Genomic DNA, 19,783 nt, shown 5'->3' with positions numbered 1-19,783 from the left:
AAAGTCTATGTAAATGTATTTAAACTCCCGGCATTATGCATTGCATTACCATATATTCCTGAAGTTAAAAAAAATAAATTAAAAAGTATATGGAAATTACTCTCAACCTCTCACACAAAACTAAAACTATAAGAACTGAAACTTGGTGCTGTTTGTCTGTTGCTTACTTTCTGTGTCACCTTGTTTTATTATTTTATTCTGTACATACACCACAAAAATGTTATTTTTACAACACTGGCAATAAAAGTTTCTAATTCTGATTCTCATCAGGTGAGTGGAAGTCTAAGGGAGTAAACGTGTGTAAAGTTGTTTTCGATGAAAGAGGTTTAATTTCTTTCAGTGAATTAAAAAGTTCATATAATTGACCTGTATATACAACTAAGATCATCATCTTTCGACAATGGAATTCTACTCTCCCAACTCATCCAAAAACTTATAAGTGCTTCAAACCTTAAGAGAGGAATAGAATCAAAACGTGATCTTATTATTTCTGACTCTAAAAAACTCTTGCCTGTAAAAACCACTTGGTCCAGAAGTGGATCTTTGAGCAACAGGGATCTGCTGGACTATTGTGTGGAACAATATAGAGAAGACCTCCAAGAATCATCAACTGATCCAACATAAACGTGTCCATAGAATGCATCTTACACATAACGTCATGAAACTTACTGTCCCAGCTTTGACCATTGTACACATTTTATATAATAGGAATGTTTTAATTGTTGTCATGACCGTCTTTAAATCTGTATATAGATACTCAAAATGAACTTAGGAGAACAAAGATATTTATTAAACCTATGTTTTCGTGTGAAAAGAAACCCAAGTGTTGCTCTATTAGCTTGTTAGGTGTTAGCATGCTAACTATCTGAAACATCTGAGAATGACCTCTGAGGGAAAATACAATGTTTCTGTACAATAAGTTGTTTTCTACTCTATAAACACTATAGAAATCATTAATTGTGCTTCTCGAAAAATATTGTCATATTGACATCAATGTTACAGTTTTAATTATTTTCAATGACTTTGTTTAGATATTTCTACTGAAAAAAGACTAAAGGGTTTATTATAGATAATTCACTAAGTGTATTTGAAATATTCTATTATGATAATTGTTTATGGAAAGAAACATTGTTTTTGTTCTGTTAGCTTGTTAGCATTTTTGACCGTTATAAATATCTTAAAATTTGCTCCAAAAGAAGAGACAATGTTTTCTACTGAAAATAGACTCGAGAGAAGAAAGATTGTGATTGAAATATTTATTTGTGGATCAAAGGAACCATGAGAAGATGGAACCATGAAGAAGAGCGATGATGCATCACAACAACAACTTGTAGATTTCTACAAGACACACTGTACTCAGAGAGAGTGAAGGTTCAGTCGTCTTTATCAAAGACAAACCACTGACAGTATTTGAGGATCAACTCACTGTCAACATCTTTACACATTTGATCCAAATGTAGAAAAGCTCAGAACATTGATCTTAAAACACATCACATTGTTGTCTATAAAACACTCATTTTGTAAACACAAACAATCCATCATCAGTGTAGAACTGACACATGATTCAAATCTTTTGTCAACAAAAGAATAACAAGTGATCTTAAAACAGATCATCATGAAGTGAAGTCCACGTCTAGAAAAAGACCATCAATACTTGTGATCAGTGTCAATCAAAGTTCAATATGTCACTGCATTTGATCACATCAGTGACATGTAGAGACTCACAAAGTGTGTCACTGACAAATAGGCACACTGTGATATTCAATCCACTCTTTAGAAATCCAAAGAAACATTGTGATCTTAAAACAGATCACGTTCACATCCATTGATGAAAAATCAATCACAACAGTCGTCAATTCAAAGCACACATTTGTGATCAGAGCGATCAATAACAAACTTCCAATACAGGAAGAACAAGGATCAATAATCACTCGAGAAGTGAGTTGAGATTCATGCAACATGCACGATGACATGTTTCCATCTTCACTGGAAGAGATCAGTGATGTCACTTCCTTCACAAACATCATCTTCATCCAAACAAGTTGTTGTGAACACAGAAGAACAAGTGAAGAACATTTCCCAGAGTTCAGTGCGTCATCTCTGAGCTCCAGTCTCTGTGTGCGTCTACCACGGCCTCCAGGGGGCGCTGTCGAGCGCACTCTTCTTCTCTGTGGTGACGCTGATCTGGACTGTGGAGTTCAGAGGAGAGAAGTCCGTCTCTGTCAGCTTCTCCTCAGAGGAGGACTGAAGCTTGTGGAAGAGCTTCAGCAGTCGTCCTTGTTGTTGGCTCTTCTGCTGCAGCTGGCTCAGGAAGCAGACGCTCATCTCCAGGATGTCTGCTTTCTCCAGCTTGGAGTCTGGCTGCTGTTTGAGGAACTCTGGACCCAGGAGAGACTTGAGCTGCTCGATGCTGCTGTTGATTCTCTCTCTGCGTAACTTCTCCACCAGAGGCTTTCTGAGCTGGAGGAAGAACAAGACAGTCATGAATACACTTGTTCTGGAGGCTCATATTAGCTCCATCTTGGATGGTTTCTGCTGAAAGATCAAGTGTGAGAGATTCTTCTATTTACCTTGTGGCTCAGAGTCAGGTGCTCCTGAGAACTGCTGCTTGCTGCAGTGCTTGTAGGTGCCATGTCTGGATGTGTGAGCTGTAGAGGTCTCTGTAGAGAGAAGCTCATCTCTGCTGGCTTCATCCTCCTTTTATAGTCCCACATCTCCATGTCAATGTGTGAGTCCAGCTCTGGATGAAGGTTCTCACACTCTCCACCAATCAGAGAGCAGGCTCACACAAAAGAGGGCGTCACAGGCTCAATGAGGTTATTGCCTTCAGGGACAATAGTTAGATCTCAGGGCAACAGATGTTCCACCAACACACGCCACTGATGAAGAAAGTGTGTGAGGATGTGGGAAAGTGTTGACCCTGTTGATCAGATCTGATGTTGGATCAATAACTTTGACCATCACTTTTAATTTTGCTCATAATTCTTTGAATATAAAAGTTGGAATTTGAGATGTTAGAGAAACATATATTTACCGAAAAAACATAAAATAAACAGTAGAATTGTCAGTGAAACTTTAAAAATATTTAACTTTAATTCATCTTTAAAGGTTTGAAAGCTAAAATAATAAAATATACAGATGTTGTAAAAGTGCAGAAACCAGAGAGTGAGACATGAGTCCAGGTGCAGCAGAGTTATGTGTCTCAGTGTGAGTAGAAGCTCGATGTCACTTTCCCACACTGATGGTTCAGACATCTGCTCCATGAAGTGTGTCTATTCCCTGTTGGGAATTAAGTGATTAGTGGTCGACTGATCTCAGGACTTTGCCCAACTGGGGCAGGGAGGGTTGGCAACTCGAACAGCTATTTTAGAGAGGAGGAAGGCAACGGAGAATCGGTTTTGACTGTCATTTGCAGATGCAGGAAAATCTGCAAAAATAGCCAAAGCCTCAAAGTCCACCAGGTTAAGGTGAAGGGTCTGGAGATAGTTGTGATACCACAGTTCACAGAAATTGAATCTGATGAGACGCAGGAGGAGTTGGGGTCAAGGAGAACCCCAGAGAGCCCACTGTTTCACTGTTTCACTACTCATTTTGTTGAAATACTGAATCAAGTGGCACCTGTTGAATCGAACTTGAAAATTCAGAAAAAACGGTGCCCTTAGACGAATTAAGATCTCCTGAGTCTGAAGAGACTTTGTCGAAAGACTGAGCGTCTCTGTAAGTCCACTAAACTTGAGGTGCATAGACTTCACCTCAGGGATCTGATGACTTCTTACAATGAGATGGTAGAAACTGCTAGATCTGATTACATCAGAAAACTGGTAGCAGCAAATAAGAAAAACCCCAAAGTGTTGTTTGACACGATTAATTCTCTGGTGTCTCCTGCTCCTCAAATCACGCCGGTCTTCTGTGAAGCTGACAGCAATGCATTGTTGAGATTTTTCATTGACAAAATTAAATTGATCAAAGAGAAAATATCTCCCCCTTTGTTTGGAACCCCTACTGTCTCTGAGCCCCTCTCCTCCTCTTGGTCTTCCTTCACTGCTGTATCTTTGGGTGATATTTCGGCACTAGTGAACAAGATGAAACCCTCCTCTTGCTCAGATGACGTCCTTCCTTGTAGGCCTTTTATCAAAGTATTTGATGTAATTGGCCCCTGGGTTACCAACATGGTGAACCTCTCCCTTTCCACAGGGGTTTTTCCCAATGCATTTAAACATGCCATTGTGGAGCCTCTGCTCAAAAAGCCAGGCTTAGACCCAACTGACCTCAGTAATTTCAGGCCTATTTCTAAGCTTCCTTTCTTGTCCAAGATCTTAGAGAAGGTGGTGTCTGAGCAGCTGTCTTTGTTCCTGGATCAGAGCGACATCCATTAGAAGTTTCAGTCTGGCTTCCATAAACATCATTCTACGGAGACAGCTTTACTGAAGGTGTCCAGTGACATCATGATGTCGGCTGACTCGGGTAAATTCACTGTTCTGGTTCTCTTGGATCTGTCCTCAGCCTTTGACACAGTTGATCACCAGATCCTGCTGAGAAGACTGAGGGATGAAGACTGTCTGGGTCTGTGTTAGAATGGTTCTCATCTTACCTTTCTGGGTGCAGTTTTAGTGTATCTGCCAATCAAATGAGGTCTGAATCGGCAGATCTGATGTGTGGAGTCCCTCAAGGTTCTGTTCTGGGTCCTTTATTGTTTTTGCTGTACTTGATTCCCCTCGGTAAAATCATTCAGAGATTTCCTGATATTTCTTATCAAATTTTTGCTGATGACATCCAGCTCTACTGCTCTTTTGATCCAACTGAGCCCCAGAGGCCGAACTTAGTCAATTGTTTGCTAGAAATCAAACAATGGCTGAGTGAAAACTCTTTGCAGCTAAATGTGGACAAAACTGAAACTCTGGTGATTGCTCCTGATGATAAGGTTCCAGGGTTGAGTCAGTACTTGGGTGACTTAGGTCAGTCTGTCAAACTGAGCCTGAGAAACCTGGGTGTTGTATTTGATAAAGACATGTCTCTTCTTCAACACTGTAGAAAACTGACAAGAAACTGTTTCCTTCAACTGAGAAAATCTCTAAACTTAGGAAAATGTTGTCGGAACATGATCTGGATCTTATAATCCATGCGTTTGTTTCTTCTCGTCTGGACTATTGTAACAGTTTGTTTTCATGTCTTAACAAGAACACTTAACACTCTGTGGTCAACAGTTCTATATTATTCACAAACATGTATTTAAAATATTTTATTATGGTAATCAGAACTTTGTTTATGGAAGGAAACATTGTTTTTGTTCTGTTAGCCTGTTAGCGTTTGTGCCCGTTAGCATGCTAACTAGCTGAAATATGTTGGAATTTACTCGAAAAGAAGAAACAATGTTTGCTCATACAAATGGATGGAAAAGCTGTTAGTTTTAAACCTCAGGCTGTTTAAATAACATGTTATTCTTGGATAATGTTTAAATGTTAATCATTTTTTGATTCTGTTTAGATATTTCTACTGAAAATAGAGTCGAGAGAAGAAAGATTGTGATTGAAATATTTATTTGTGGATCAAAGGAACCATGAGAAGATGGAACCATGAAGAAGAGCGATGATGCATCACAACAACAACTTGTAGATTTCTACAAGACACACTGTACTCAGAGAGAGTGAAGGTTCAGTCGTCTTTATCAAAGACAAACCACTGACAGTATTTGAGGATCAACTCACTGTCAACATCTTTACACATTTGATCCAAATGTAGAAAAGCTCAGAACATTGATCTTAAAACAGATCACATTGTTGTCTATAAAACACTCATTTTGTAAACACAAACAATCCATCATCAGTGTAGAACTGACACATGATTCAAATCTTTTGTCAACAAAAGAATAACAAGTGATCTTAAAACAGATCATCATGAAGTGAAGTCCACGTCTAGAAAAAGACCATCAATACTTGTGATTAGTGTCAATCAAAGTTCAATATGTCACTGCATTTGATCACATCAGTGACATGTAGAGACTCACAAAGTGTGTCACTGACAAATAGTCACACTGTGATATTCAATCCACTCTTTAGAAATCCAAAGAAACATTGTGATCTTAAAACAGATCACGTTCACATCCATTGATGAAAAATCAATCACAACAGTCGTCAATTCAAAGCACACATTTGTGATCAGAGCGATCAATAACAAACTTCCAATACAGGAAGAACAAGGATCAATAATCACTCGAGAAGTGAGTGAGATTCATGCAACATGCACGATGACATGTTTCCATCTTCACTGGAAGAGATCAGTGATGTCACTTCCTTCACAAACATCATCTTCATCCAAACAAGTTGTTGTGAACACAGAAGAACAAGTGAAGAACATTTCCCAGAGTTCAGTGCGTCATCTGTGAGCTCCAGTCTCTGTGTGCGTCTACCACGGCCTCCAGGGGGCGCTGTCGAGCGCACTCTTCTTCTCTGTGGTGACGCTGGTCTGGACTGTGGAGCTCAGAGGAGAGAAGTCCGTCTCTGTCAGCTTCTCCTCAGAGGAGGACTGAAGCTTGTGGAAGAGCTTCAGCAGTCGTCCTTGTTGTTGGCTCTTCTGCTGCAGCTGGCTCAGGAAGCAGACGCTCATCTCCAGGATGTCTGCTTTCTCCAGCTTGGAGTCTGGCTGCTGTTTGAGGAACTCTGGACCCAGGAGAGACTTGAGCTGCTCGATGCTGCTGTTGATTCTCTCTCTGCGTAACTTCTCCACCAGAGGCTTTCTGAGCTGGAGGAAGAACAAGACAGTCATGAATACACTTGTTCTGGAGGCTCATATTAGCTCCATCTTGGATGGTTTCTGCTGAAAGATCAAGTGTGAGAGATTCTTCTATTTACCTTGTGGCTCAGAGTCAGGTGCTCCTGAGAACTGCTGCTTGCTGCAGTGCTTGTAGGTGCCATGTCTGGATGTGTGAGCTGTAGAGGTCTCTGTAGAGAGAAGCTCATCTCTGCTGGCTTCATCCTCCTTTTATAGTCCCACATCTCCATGTCAATGTGTGAGTCCAGCTCTGGATGAAGGTTCTCACACTCTCCACCAATCAGAGAGCAGGCTCACACAAAAGAGGGCGTCACATGTTCATTGCTCCGGGGACAATAGTGAGGTCTCAGGGGGACAGCTGGTGGACTGGGGGAGATGAAGAGAGTGTGTGAGGATGTGGGAACATGGTGACCCTGTAGATCTGCTGCCTGATGATCACATCAGTGACTTTGACACACGTTCATCGCACACGTCACAACAATCACACACACCAGGACCTTAAAGGCGAAACTTTATTGACAAACATTTTCACTTACAACCAAAAGTCAATAAAAAATATGAAGTTTTTAAAAACATTAGATCAAATATTGTCCAGACGTGGTCAGCAAAGTTTTTGTGAAGCTCTAAAGTCTTCAGGTCAAAGGTCAGGCTCCATTGAAGGTGCAGAGGTTTCACATTCTTTTAACTGCTGCTGCAGCAACAACACAAGTGTGTCTCATTCGTCTGCACACTAGATACTAGCACTTACTCAGGAATTTGACGAGAGGATGAACTTTAAAACATTTTAGAAATAAAACAATCAAAATAAAATCATATAATAACAAACATTTCAATAAGAATTGATCTTCACACACCAGGACTTTAAAGTCAAAACTTTATTGACAAACATTTTCACTTCAATTACAACCAAAAGTCAATAAAAAAAATGGTTTTAGCTCCAGAAGTTTTTAAAAACATGTAGATAAAATATTGTAATGTCTTCTTTTGATGACATCATCATTACCAGCCATTGTTTGACCACAAAAATTAATCAATGATCATTGAATTATTTGTAGAAATTCAAAATAATTTAGCAACATTTATTAAAAAATATTTCTCATGTTAAATAAAGTAGTTTTGTGAAGAAATAAAGTTCAGATGATCAGAAGATAAAAACGTGTCCAGACGTGGTCAGCAAAGTTTTTGTGAAGCTCTAAAGTCTTCAGGTCAAAGGTCAGGCTCCATTGTGTGTCCGATTTTGGGGGCGCGTGTCTCAGTGTGAGTCGAAGCTCGATGTCACTTTCCCACACTGACTCACAGTGAAGAGGCTTGAGTGACAGATGCTGCTGTGGGTCGTCATGGAGACCAACCATCTGGAGGGAAAGCTCACCATTGGCTGGTTCAGGAGGTTTGAAATGTTGACGGTGAAGAGGTTCGAGCAGCTGCTTCCTGAAGTGTGTCGATTCCCTTCAGGGATGAAACGTGATCAGTGGTCGACTGATGTCAGCAGTTTTCACTCCAGCGAGCATCAGGTCACTGAGCGTCTGGAGGGAAGCTTTGCTATTGGCTGATCTGGAGGTTTGACCTCAAAGACACCAAAAGTCTCAGTTTGTCCAGAGAACAGTCAGAAAAACTTCATCTGCTCGTAGAAAGTCTTAAAACTTATCGACGACTTTAAAAATGTCGGACATTTCAAGACGATTCTCACCATATGTAGAAGTTTCAGTGACTCAGATGTAGTTCGTTCATGAAAATGATCGACAACAACAGACGCTCAAAACTCTCATGAACTTTTACAATAACTAAATATAAGAGCAAGAAATGTTTAGTTTGTTCAGAGAAAGAGTCAAATTGTGACTCTTGGCAGCTGTTGTTTTTCTCTGTTAGCTTGTTAGCGGTTTTAGCATTTGAGGTTGTTAGCATGCTAACTATAGCTTTGAATTATCTTGATTAGAAGATAAAATGATTGTTTACTCACTTTGTAGATATTTTATTTTTATGATTCAACAGTAGTAAAGATATTTGTTGTGTTCAATTCATTTTAGATTTTGAAGCTGAAGAAATGGCGTCAGACTCAAACATCATTGTCCTGTGATAAGCGTGTCAACTCCCCCGAGGTTCCGTCAGGTGCTGCTGGGCTTGAGGATGTTAATGGCGGTGAACTGAGACTCTGCTCTCGCTGCTTTTCCCACACTCGCTCCATTCAAGCAACAATAGACATGTGCCTTGTTAAATGCTAATTCTTCTTGAAAAGAGCCTCCATTAAGAGAGTGAAGGAGGTCGACACAAGTGTTGTGACGGAGACGTTGACGGACGACTTTCTGTTGGTTTGTCAACAACGTTAAATACAGAAGTGAAGCCGCTTGAATGTTATCACTGGATAATTGATAAACATGTACGTTAGCTTAGCTTGTTAGTTAGCATGTTAGCATATGTTAGCTCCTTGAAAGAACACCTGAGCTTCTCTTCTCCCGCCAAAGATACATTTGTGTTTTTTTCATTGTTTACTAATGTTATGTTTTTGTCTAAAACAACAATGTTTCTCAAAACTCTCAAGAACAAGCCAGTGATGTTTCTTCCTCCAGATGGCAGATGTTGGAGGAACTTCACTCAGAATGAGCTGAAAAGATTCTTTCAGTGTCTCTTTGTGCTCTTTTGACAACAGCAGTGAAGGAATTTGGAGGGAAAATGTGTGAACTTTCTACTCACATGTCAACAGATCCTGATGTTGAAGCTTTTACGAGACAAACATTTGAATTTAAACTCATGTAAATATTTAAACAAACATTTGAATTTAAACTCATGTAAATATTTTTACAAACATTTGAATTCAAACTCATATAAGTTATTTTACAAACATCATGAACTTTCATTTGTTCTTCAGTTGATAATTATTCGTTCAATAATTTTAATAATAATGACTCATTTCATTTTATTACAGTATCAAACCGAATAAACAAATTCATTGGACTTCTAATGAAGAGATATTGTTTTGTTTTAATCATTTAATCAGGTCATAGTTAGGTTTCTTTACTGTTAGTTGTGTTTTTCTCATGTGATGTTATTTTGTCACTATAATCTCTCCATTTCACGTGTATTTAGGTAAATATGTTGCTTGATTATCATGATATGAATACTTTAGACATGATGATGAAAAGTTTATTGTGGTTTGAACTAAGTTTGTTCAAGTTTGTGTTTGATATACAGTGAAGTTTTTATCATTTAACTCACACATAAAACAAATCTAACGGACTTTAACCTTCGTAACATTTAAAAAATCAAGCATTTCCTTCCTTTGGATACTGAAAAGATTCTTTCAGTGTCTCTTTGTGCTCTTTTGACAACAGCAGTGAAGGAATTTGGAGGGAAAATGTGTGAACTTTCTACTCACATGTCAACAGATCCTGCTGTTGAAGCTTTTACGAGACAAACATTTGAATTTAAATTCATGTAAATATTTGTTCAAGTTTTTTATATGTCTATATGTGTAAAATGTTTCTTTTTAATTCGTTTTTCAGTCAAATATTAGTTCTTATGTTTAATCAGCTTCATCTACACAGTTCACTTACAGCACATATTATTTATTCATTATTATTCATTAAGTTCTTTATTTAATCTGATCACAGTTATTTGTATTTTTAATTTGAGTTTCAAATGAGGGTGTGTTTGCTTTACCAATATTTGCAGCCTTTTTTTAGAATATTCTCCGATATTTTGGGGACGATTGAGGAAAGATGTGTTGATCCTGTTAAGAAAAGCTTTAGAAGTGGATTTTAAAACGTGGATTTATATCTAAGATGGTGTAAGTGTGAGGTACTACACACTGTAACGTCCACACTGTGACGATTATTAGACTTAAGTGTCATCATTAGATACAAGATGTTTTTTAGTTGCTCAGACAAGATGAATCGATCACAGATCAATATTTATACTATAAGTGTATAATTTTAAAGAGCTCTGCAGCAGCTTCAGGAGGTTATTGAGGGACAATAGTTAGATCTCAGGGGAGCAGATGTTCCACCAACACACTGATGAAGAAAGTGTGTGAGGATGTGGGAAAGTGTTGACCCTGAAGATCAGATCTGATGTCGGATCAATAACTTTGACCGTCACCTATGATTGTGTCTCATCATTCTTGAGGGATTAAAGCAATTCATCTTAAAAGAAAAGATGTAAAAGCAAAAATAAAAACTACATTTAGAAATGAACAGATGTTTCAGACGCGTGTCTCAGTGAGTAGAAGCTCGATGTCACTTTCCCACACTGATGGTTCAGACATCTGCTCCATGAAGTGTGTCTATTCCCTGTTGGGAATTAAGTGATAAGAGGTCGACTGATCTCAGGACTTTTCCCACACTCCACATATACGATGAGTGTGTGTGTGTGTGTGCGTGTGTCTGGTGTGTGTGTGTGTTTGTGTGTGTGTGTGTGTGCGTGTGTGTCTGGTGTGTGTGTGTGTGTGTGTGTGTGTGTCTGTGTGTGTGTGTGTGTGTGTGTGTGTGTGTGTGTGTGTGTGTGTGTGTGTGTGTGTGTGTGTGTGTGTGTGTGTGTGTGTGTGTGTGTGTGTGTGTGTGTGTGTGTGTGTGTCTAAAGAACAATTGAAGTGTGTCGTCTGATCTCATAAGTCAACAGTTAAAAAAAATATATAAAGGTGAAATATTTATCAATAAATCTCACTAATATGATTCGATCATAGACTTGAGTTGAGATAAATAACTTCACCAATTATAAAATATTCACAAACATGTATTTAAAACATTCTATTAGTGAAATTATAACTTTAGTTGTGGAAAGAATCATTGTTTTTGTTCTGTTAGCATGTTAGCATCTGTTAGCATCTGTTAGCATGCTAACTACCTGGAATATAATATCTTAGAATTCACACCAAAAATAGAGAACACGTTAGAAGCTTTTGATAGGTTTGATTAAGATTTTCTTTGGGATACTTTGGACATATTTGGTTTTAGGAAAAGTTTATTAACACAATTAAAGTTTTACACACCAAACCCTCTGTAATGGTTTTTACTGGAAACATTTGTTTCACACAGTTCACTACATGAATAATGTCCTGACAGTTCAGCCTCCTGTCTTCACTAGTCTTTGCACTTTCATTTGAACCTCAAACTTATAAATATTCATTAATAAAACTGGTTAGTTTCTGTAACATAGAACACTATTAATTATATTAATATATAATGTTAAATGCAGATGATATTCTTTTTTATTTAAACGATCCCTCCACAATATCACACCTTTTATCAAAATTTAAAACATTTCATTCAATATCTGGATAAAAAAATCATCCGACAAAGTCTATGTTAATGTATTTAAACTCCTGGCATTATGCATTGCATTACCATATATTCCTGAAGTTAAAACAATTAAATTAAAAAGTATATGGAAATTACTCTCAACCTCTGACACAAAACTAAAACTAGAAAAACTGAAACTTGGTGCTGTTTGTCTGTTGCTTTCTTTCTGTGTCACCTTGTTTTATTATTTTATTCTGTACTTACACCACAAAAATGTAATGTTTCCAACACTGGCAATAAAAGTTTCTAATTCTGATTTTCATCGGGTGAGTGGAAGTCTAAGGGACTAAACGTGTTTAAAGTTGTTTTCGATGCAAGAGGTTTAATTTCTTTCAGTGAATTAAAAAGCAAATATAATTGACCTGTATATACAACTAAGATCAGCAACTATCAAAAATGGAATTCTACTCTCCCAACTCATCCATAAACTTATAAGTGCTTCAAACTTTAAGAGAGGAATAGAATCAAAACTTGATCTTATGATTTCAGCTAAAACTCTAAGACTCTAAAAAACTCTTGCCTGTAAAAACCACTTGGTCCAGAAGTGGATCTTTGAGCTACAGGGATCTGCTGGACTATTGTGTGGAACAATATAGAGAAGACCTCCAAGAATCATCAACTGATCCAACAGAAACGTGTCCATAGAATGCATCTTACACATAACTTCATGAAACTTACTGTCCCAGCTTTGACCATTGTACACATTTGTATATAATGTAATGTAATAGGAATGTCCTGATGTTGTTACATTTTGGAACCAAGTTGTAACATTAATAAACCTAAGTGTTGCTCTATTAGCTTGTTAGCTGTTTTAGCATGTGTGGCTGTTAGCATGATAACTATCTGAAACATCTAAGATAACCTCTGAGAGAAAATACACTGTTTCTGTACAATAAGTTGTTTTCTACTTCATGAACACTATAGAAATCATAAAATGTGCTTCTTGAAAGATATTGTCATATTGACATCAATGTTACAGTTTTAATTATTTTCAATTACTTTATTTTGATATTTCTACTGAAAATAGACTAAAGTGTTTGTTATAGAATATTCACTAAGTGTATTTGAAATATTGTATTATGATAATTGTTTATGGAAGGAAAAATATTTTTTGTTCTGTTAGCTTGTTAGCATTTTTGACCGTTATAAATATCTTAAAATTTGCTCCAAAAGAAGAGACAATGATTTCTACTGAAAATAGAGTCGAGAGAAGAAAGATTGTGATTGAAATATTTATTTGTGGATCAAAGGAACCATGAGAAGATGGAACCATGAAGAAGAGCGATGATGCATCACAACAACAACTTGTAGATTTCTACAAGACACACTGTACTCAGAGAGAGTGAAGGTTCAGTCGTCTTTATCAAAGACAAACCACTGACAGTATTTGAGGATCAACTCACTGTCAACATCTTTACACATTTGATCCAAATGTAGAAAAGCTCAGAACATTGATCTTAAAACAGATCACATTGTTGTCTATAAAACACTCATTTTTTAAACACAAACAATCCATCATCAGTGTAGAACTGACACATGATTCAAATCTTTTGTCAACAAAAGAATAAGAAGTGATCTTAAAACAGATCATCATGAAGTGAAGTCCACGTCTAGAAAAAGACCATCAATACTTGTGATTAGTGTCAATCAAAGTTCAATATTTCACTGCATTTGATCACATCAGTGACATGTAGAGACTCACAAAGTGTGTCACTGACAAATAGTCACACTGTGATATTCAATCCACTCTTTAGAAATCCAAAGAAACATTGTGATCTTAAAACAGATCACGTTCACATCCATTGATGAAAAATCAATCACAACAGTCGTCAATTCAAAGCACACATTTGTGATCAGAGCGATCAATAACAAACTTCCAATACAGGAAGAACAAGGATCAATAATCACTGGAGAAGTGAGTTGAGATTCATGCAACATGCACGATGACATGTTTCCATCTTCACTGGAAGAGATCAGTGATGTCACTTCCTTCACAAACATCATCTTCATCCAAACAAGTTGTTGTGAACACAGAAGAACAAGTGAAGAACATTTCCCAGAGTTCAGTGCGTCATCTCAGCGCTCCAGTCTCTGTGTGCGTCTACCACGGCCTCCAGGGGGCGCTGTCGAGCGCACTCTTCTTCTCTGTGGTGACGCTGGTCTGGACTGTGGAGCTCAGAGGAGAGAAGTCCGTCTCTGTCAGCTTCTCCTCAGAGGAGGACTGAAGCTTGTGGAAGAGCTTCAGCAGTCGTCCTTGTTGTTGGCTCTTCTGCTGCAGCTGGCTCAGGAAGCAGACGCTCATCTCCAGGATGTCTGCTTTCTCCAGCTTGGAGTCTGGCTGCTGTTTGAGGAACTCTGGACCCAGGAGAGACTTGAGCTGCTCGATGCTGCTGTTGATTCTCTCTCTGCGTAACTTCTCCACCAGAGGCTTTCTGAGCTGGAGGAAGAACAAGACAGTCATGAATACACTTGTTCTGGAGGCTCATATTAGCTCCATCTTGGATGGTTTCTGCTGAAAGATCAAGTGTGAGAGATTCTTCTATTTACCTTGTGGCTCAGAGTCAGGTGCTCCTGAGAACTGCTGCTTGCTGCAGTGCTTGTAGGTGCCATGTCTGGATGTGTGAGCTGTAGAGGTCTCTGTAGAGAGAAGCTCATCTCTGCTGGCTTCATCCTCCTTTTATAGTCCCACATCTCCATGTCAATGTGTGAGTCCAGCTCTGGATGAAGGTTCTCACACTCTCCACCAATCAGAGAGCAGGCTCACACAAAAGAGGGCGTCACAGGCTCAATGAGGTTATTGCCTTCAGGGACAATAGTTAGATCTCAGGGCAACAGATGTTCCACCAACACACGCCACTGATGAAGAAAGTGTGTGAGGATGTGGGAAAGTGTTGACCCTGTTGATCAGATCTGATGTTGGATCAATAACTTTGACCATCACTTGTCATTTTGTCTTATAATTATTTTAATATAAAAGTTGGAATTTGAGATGTTAGAGAAACAGATATTTAATGAAAAAACATAAAATAAACAGTGGAATTGTGACTGAAACTTTTAAAATATTAAACTTTAATTCATCTTTAAAGGTTTGAAAGCTAAAATAAAATAAAAATACAGGATTTAAAAATCAACAGATGTTGTAAAAGTGCAGAAACCAGAGAGTGAGACATGAGTCCAGGTGCAGCAGAGTTTTGTGTCTCAGTGTGAGTAGAAGCTCGATGTCACTTTCCCACACTGATGGTTCAGACATCTGCTCCATGAAGTGTGTCTATTCCCTGTTGGGAATTAAGTGATTAGTGGTCGACTGATCTCAGGACTTTGCCCAACTGGGGCAGGGAGGGTTGGCAACTCGAACAGCTATTTCAGAGAGGAGGAAGGCAACGGAGAAACGGTTTTGACTGTCATTTGCAGATGCAGGAAAATCTGCAAAAATAGCCAAAGCCTCAAAGTCCACGGTTAAGGTGAAGGGTCTGGAGATAGTTGTGATACCACAGTTCACAGAAATTGAATCTGATGAGACGCAGGAGGAGTTGGGGTCAAGAAGAACCCCAGAGAGCCCACTGTTTCACTGTTTAACTTCTCATTTTGTTGAAATACTGAATCAAGTGGCACCTGTTGAATCGAACTTGAAAATTCAGAAAAAACGGTGCCCTTAGACGAATTAAGATCTCCTGAGTCTGAAGAGACTTTGTCGAAAGACTGAGCGTCTCTGTAAGTCCACTAAACTTGAGGTGCATAGACTTCACCTCAGGGATCTGATGTCTTCTTACAATGAGATGGTAGAAACTGCTAGATCTGATTACATCCGAAAACTGGCAGCAGCAAATAAGAAAAACCCCAAAGTGTTGTTTGACACGATTAATTCTCTCGTGTCTCCTGCTCCTCAAATCACGCCTGTCTTCTGTGAAGCTGACAGCAATGCATTGTTGAGATTTTTCATTGACAAAATTAAATTGATCAAAGAGAAAATCTCTCCCCCTTTGTTTGGAACCCCTACTGTCTCTGAGCCCCTCTCCTCCTCTTGGTCTTCCTTCACTGCTGTATCTTTGGGTGATATTTCGGCACTAGTGAACAAGATGAAACCCTCCTCTTGCTCAGATGACGTCCTTCCTTGTAGGCTTTTTATCAAAGTATTTGATGTAATTGGCCCCTGGGTTACCAATATGGTGAACCTCTCCCTTTCCACAGGGGTTTTTCCCAATGCATTTAAACATGCCATTGTGGAGCCTCTGCTCAAAAAGCCAGGCTTAGACCCGACTGACCTCAGTCATTTCAGGCCCATTTCTAAGCTCCCTTTCTTGTCCAAGATCTTGGAGAAGTTGGTGTCTGAGCAGCTGTCTTTGTTCCTGGATCAGAGCGACATCCATTAGAAGTTTCAGTCTGGCTTCCGTAAACATCACTCTACGGAGACAGCTTTACTGAAGGTGTCCAGTGACATCATGATGTCGGCTGACTCGGGTAAATTCACTGTTCTGGTTCTTTTGGATCTGTCCTCAGCCTTTGACACAGTTGATCACCAGATCCTGCTGAAAAGACTGAGGGATGAAGACTGTCTGGGTCTGTGTTAGAATGGTTCTCATCTTACCTTTCTGGGTGCAGTTTTAGTGTATCTGCCAATCAAATGAGGTCTGAATCGGCAGATCTGATGTGTGGAGTCCCGCAAGGTTCTGTTCTGGGTCCTTTATTGTTTTTGCTGTACTTGATTCCCCTCGGTAAAATCATTCAGAGATTTCCTGATGTTTCTTATCAAATTTTTGCTGATGACATCCAGCTCTACTGCTCTTTTGATCCAACTGAGCCCCAGAGGCTGAACAGCTTAGTCAATTGTTTACTAGAAATCAAACAATAAGTGAAAACACTCTGCAGCTAAATGTGGACAAAACTGAAACACTGGTGATTGCTCCTGATGATAAGGTTCCAAGGTTGAGTCAGTACTTGGGTGACTTAGGTCAGTCTGTCAAACTGAGCCTGAGAAACCTGGGTGTTGTATTTGATAAAGTCATGTCTCTTGTTCAACACTGTAGAAAACTGACCAGAAACTATTTCCTTCAACTGAGAAAAATCTCTAAACTTAGGAAAATGTTGTCGGAACATGATCTGGAGCTTGTAATCCATGCGTTTGTTTCTTCTCGTCTGGACTATTGTAACAGTTTATTTTCATGTCTTAACAAGAACACTTAACACTCTGTGGTCAACAGTTCTATATTATTCACAAACATGTATTTAAAATATTTTATTATGATAATCAGAACTTTGTTTATGGAAGGACACGTTGTTTTTGTTCTGTTAGCCTGTTAGCGTTTGTGACCGTTAGCATGCTAACTGGCTGAAATATGTTGGAATTTACTCAAAAAGAAGAAACAATGTTTTCTTACACAAATGGATGGAAAAGCTGTTAGTTTTAAACCTCAGGCTGTTTAAATAACATGTTATTCTTGGATAATGTTTAAATGTTAATCATTTTTTGATTCTGTTTCGATATTTCTACTGAAAATAGAGTCGAGAGAAGAAAGATTGTGATTGAAATATTTATTTGTGGATCAAAGGAACCATGAGAAGATGGAACCATGAAGAAGAGCGATGATGCATCACAACAACAACTTGTAGATTTCTACAAGACACACTGTACTCAGAGAGAGTGAAGGTTCAGTCGTCTTTATCAAAGACAAACCACTGACAGTATTTGAGGATCAACTCACTGTCAACATCTTTACACATTTGATCCAAATGTAGAAAAGCTCAGAACATTGATCTTAAAACAGATCACATTGTTGTCTATAAAACACTCATTTTGTAAACACAAACAATCCATCATCAGTGTAGAACTGACACATGATTCAAATCTTTTGTCAACAAAAGAATAAGAAGTGATCTTAAAACAGATCATCATGAAGTGAAGTCCACGTCTAGAAAAAGACCATCAATACTTGTGATTAGTGTCAATCAAAGTTCAATATTTCACTGCATTTGATCACATCAGTGACATGTAGAGACTCACAAAGTGTGTCACTGACAAATAGTCACACTGTGATATTCAATCCACTCTTTAGAAATCCAAAGAAACATTGTGATCTTAAAACAGATCACGTTCACATCCATTGATGAAAAATCAATCACAACAGTCGTCAATTCAAAGCACACATTTGTGATCAGAGCGATCAATAACAAACTTCCAATACAGGAAGAACAAGGATCAATAATCACTAGAGAAGTGAGTTGAGATTCATGCAACATGCACGATGACATGTTTCCATCTTCACTGGAAGAGATCAGTGATGTCACTTCCTTCACAAACATCATCTTCATCCAAACAAGTTGTTGTGAACACAGAAGAACAAGTGAAGAACATTTCCCAGAGTTCAGTGCGTCATCTCTGAGCTCCAGTCTCTGTGTGCGTCTACCACGGCCTCCAGGGGGCGCTGTCGAGCGCACTCTTCTTCTCTGTGGTGACGCTGGTCTGGACTGTGGAGCTCAGAGGAGAGAAGTCCGTCTCTGTCAGCTTCTCCTCAGAGGAGGACTGAAGCTTGTGGAAGAGCTTCAGCAGTCGTCCTTGTTGTTGGCTCTTCTGCTGCAGCTGGCTCAGGAAGCAGACGCTCATCTCCAGGATGTCTGCTTTCTCCAGCTTGGAGTCTGGCTGCTGTTTGAGGAACTCTGGACCCAGGAGAGACTTGAGCTGCTCGATGCTGCTGTTGATTCTCTCTCTGCGTAACTTCTCCACCAGAGGCTTTCTGAGCTGGAGGAAGAACAAGACAGTCATGAATACACTTGTTCTGGAGGCTCATATTAGCTCCATCTTGGATGGTTTCTGCTGAAAGATCAAGTGTGAGAGATTCTTCTATTTACCTTGTGGCTCAGAGTCAGGTGCTCCTGAGAACTGCTGCTTGCTGCAGTGCTTGTAGGTGCCATGTCTGGATGTGTGAGCTGTGTAGAGGTCTCTGTAGAGAGAAGCTCATCTCTGCTGGCTTCATCCTCCTTTTATAGTCCCACATCTCCATGTCAATGTGTGAGTCCAGCTCTGGATGAAGGTTCTCACACTCTCCACCAATCAGAGAGCAGGCTCACACAAAAGAGGGCGTCACATGTTCATTGCTCCGGGGACAATAGTGAGGTCTCAGGGGGACAGCTGGTGGACTGGGGGAGATGAAGAGAGTGTGTGAGGATGTGGGAACATGGTGACCCTGTAGATCTGCTGCCTGATGATCACATCAGTGACTTTGACACACGTTCATCACACACGTCACAACAATCACACACACCAGGACTTTAAAGTCGAAACTTTATTGACAAACATTTTCAATTACAACCAAAAGTCAATAAAAAATAGTTTTAGTTGCATATGTTTTGAAAACATTAAGATAAAATATTGTAATGTCTTCTTTTGATGACATCATCATTACCAGACATTGTTCGACCACAAAAACTCATCAATGATCGTTGAATTATTTGCAGAAATTCAAAATAATTAAGCAAAATTCATTAAAAATATTTCATGTTAAATGAAGTAGTTTTGTGAAGAAATAAAGTTAATATGATCAGAAGATAAAAACGTGTCCAGACGTGGTCAGCAAAGTTTTTGTGAAGCTCTAAAGTCTTCAGGTCAAAGGTCAGGCTCCATTGTGTGTCCGATTTTGGGGGCGCGTGTCTCAGTGTGAGTCGAAGCTCGATGTCACTTTCCCACACTGACTCACAGTGAAGAGGCTTGAGTGACAGATGCTGCTGTGGGT

The 19,783-nt window shown here is 39.0% G+C and overlaps 3 protein-coding genes across 3 annotated transcripts; all 3 read right to left on the bottom strand.

Annotated features, from left to right (window-relative positions):
- Positions 1-1,772: 1,772 nt before the first annotated feature.
- LOC148070006 (uncharacterized) lies at positions 1,773-2,788 on the bottom strand. The gene is made up of 2 exons (XM_087800736.1): positions 2,571-2,788; positions 1,773-2,460 (listed from the first exon to the last, which is right to left on the bottom strand). Exons 1-2 carry the CDS (start codon positions 2,718-2,720, stop codon positions 2,125-2,127), a joined length of 486 nt encoding a protein of 161 aa, XP_087656862.1. The 5' UTR covers positions 2,721-2,788; the 3' UTR covers positions 1,773-2,124.
- A 2,740-nt stretch (positions 2,789-5,528) lies between these two features.
- On the bottom strand, positions 5,529-7,077 carry LOC148070005 (uncharacterized). The gene is made up of 2 exons (XM_087800571.1): positions 6,849-7,077; positions 5,529-6,738 (listed from the first exon to the last, which is right to left on the bottom strand). The coding sequence occupies exons 1-2, from the start codon at positions 6,996-6,998 to the stop codon at positions 6,403-6,405; spliced, it is 486 nt and encodes a 161-aa protein (XP_087656697.1). The 5' UTR covers positions 6,999-7,077; the 3' UTR covers positions 5,529-6,402.
- A 10,504-nt stretch (positions 7,078-17,581) lies between these two features.
- On the bottom strand, positions 17,582-19,004 carry LOC148070004 (transcription factor HES-4-like). The gene is made up of 2 exons (XM_087800563.1): positions 18,903-19,004; positions 17,582-18,792 (listed from the first exon to the last, which is right to left on the bottom strand). Exons 1-2 carry the CDS (start codon positions 18,963-18,965, stop codon positions 18,457-18,459), a joined length of 399 nt encoding a protein of 132 aa, XP_087656689.1. The 5' UTR covers positions 18,966-19,004; the 3' UTR covers positions 17,582-18,456.
- Between the last annotated feature and the right edge of the window lie 779 nt (positions 19,005-19,783).

The sequence above is a fragment of the Callionymus lyra genome, chromosome 10 (genome assembly GCF_982586985.1).
Source record: "Callionymus lyra chromosome 10, fCalLyr1.hap1.1, whole genome shotgun sequence".
In the NCBI taxonomy this organism is placed as follows: Eukaryota; Metazoa; Chordata; class Actinopteri; order Syngnathiformes; family Callionymidae; genus Callionymus; species Callionymus lyra.
The sequence above is the reverse complement of the archived record's forward strand: the minus strand, read 5'-3'. Positions and strand labels throughout refer to the sequence as shown.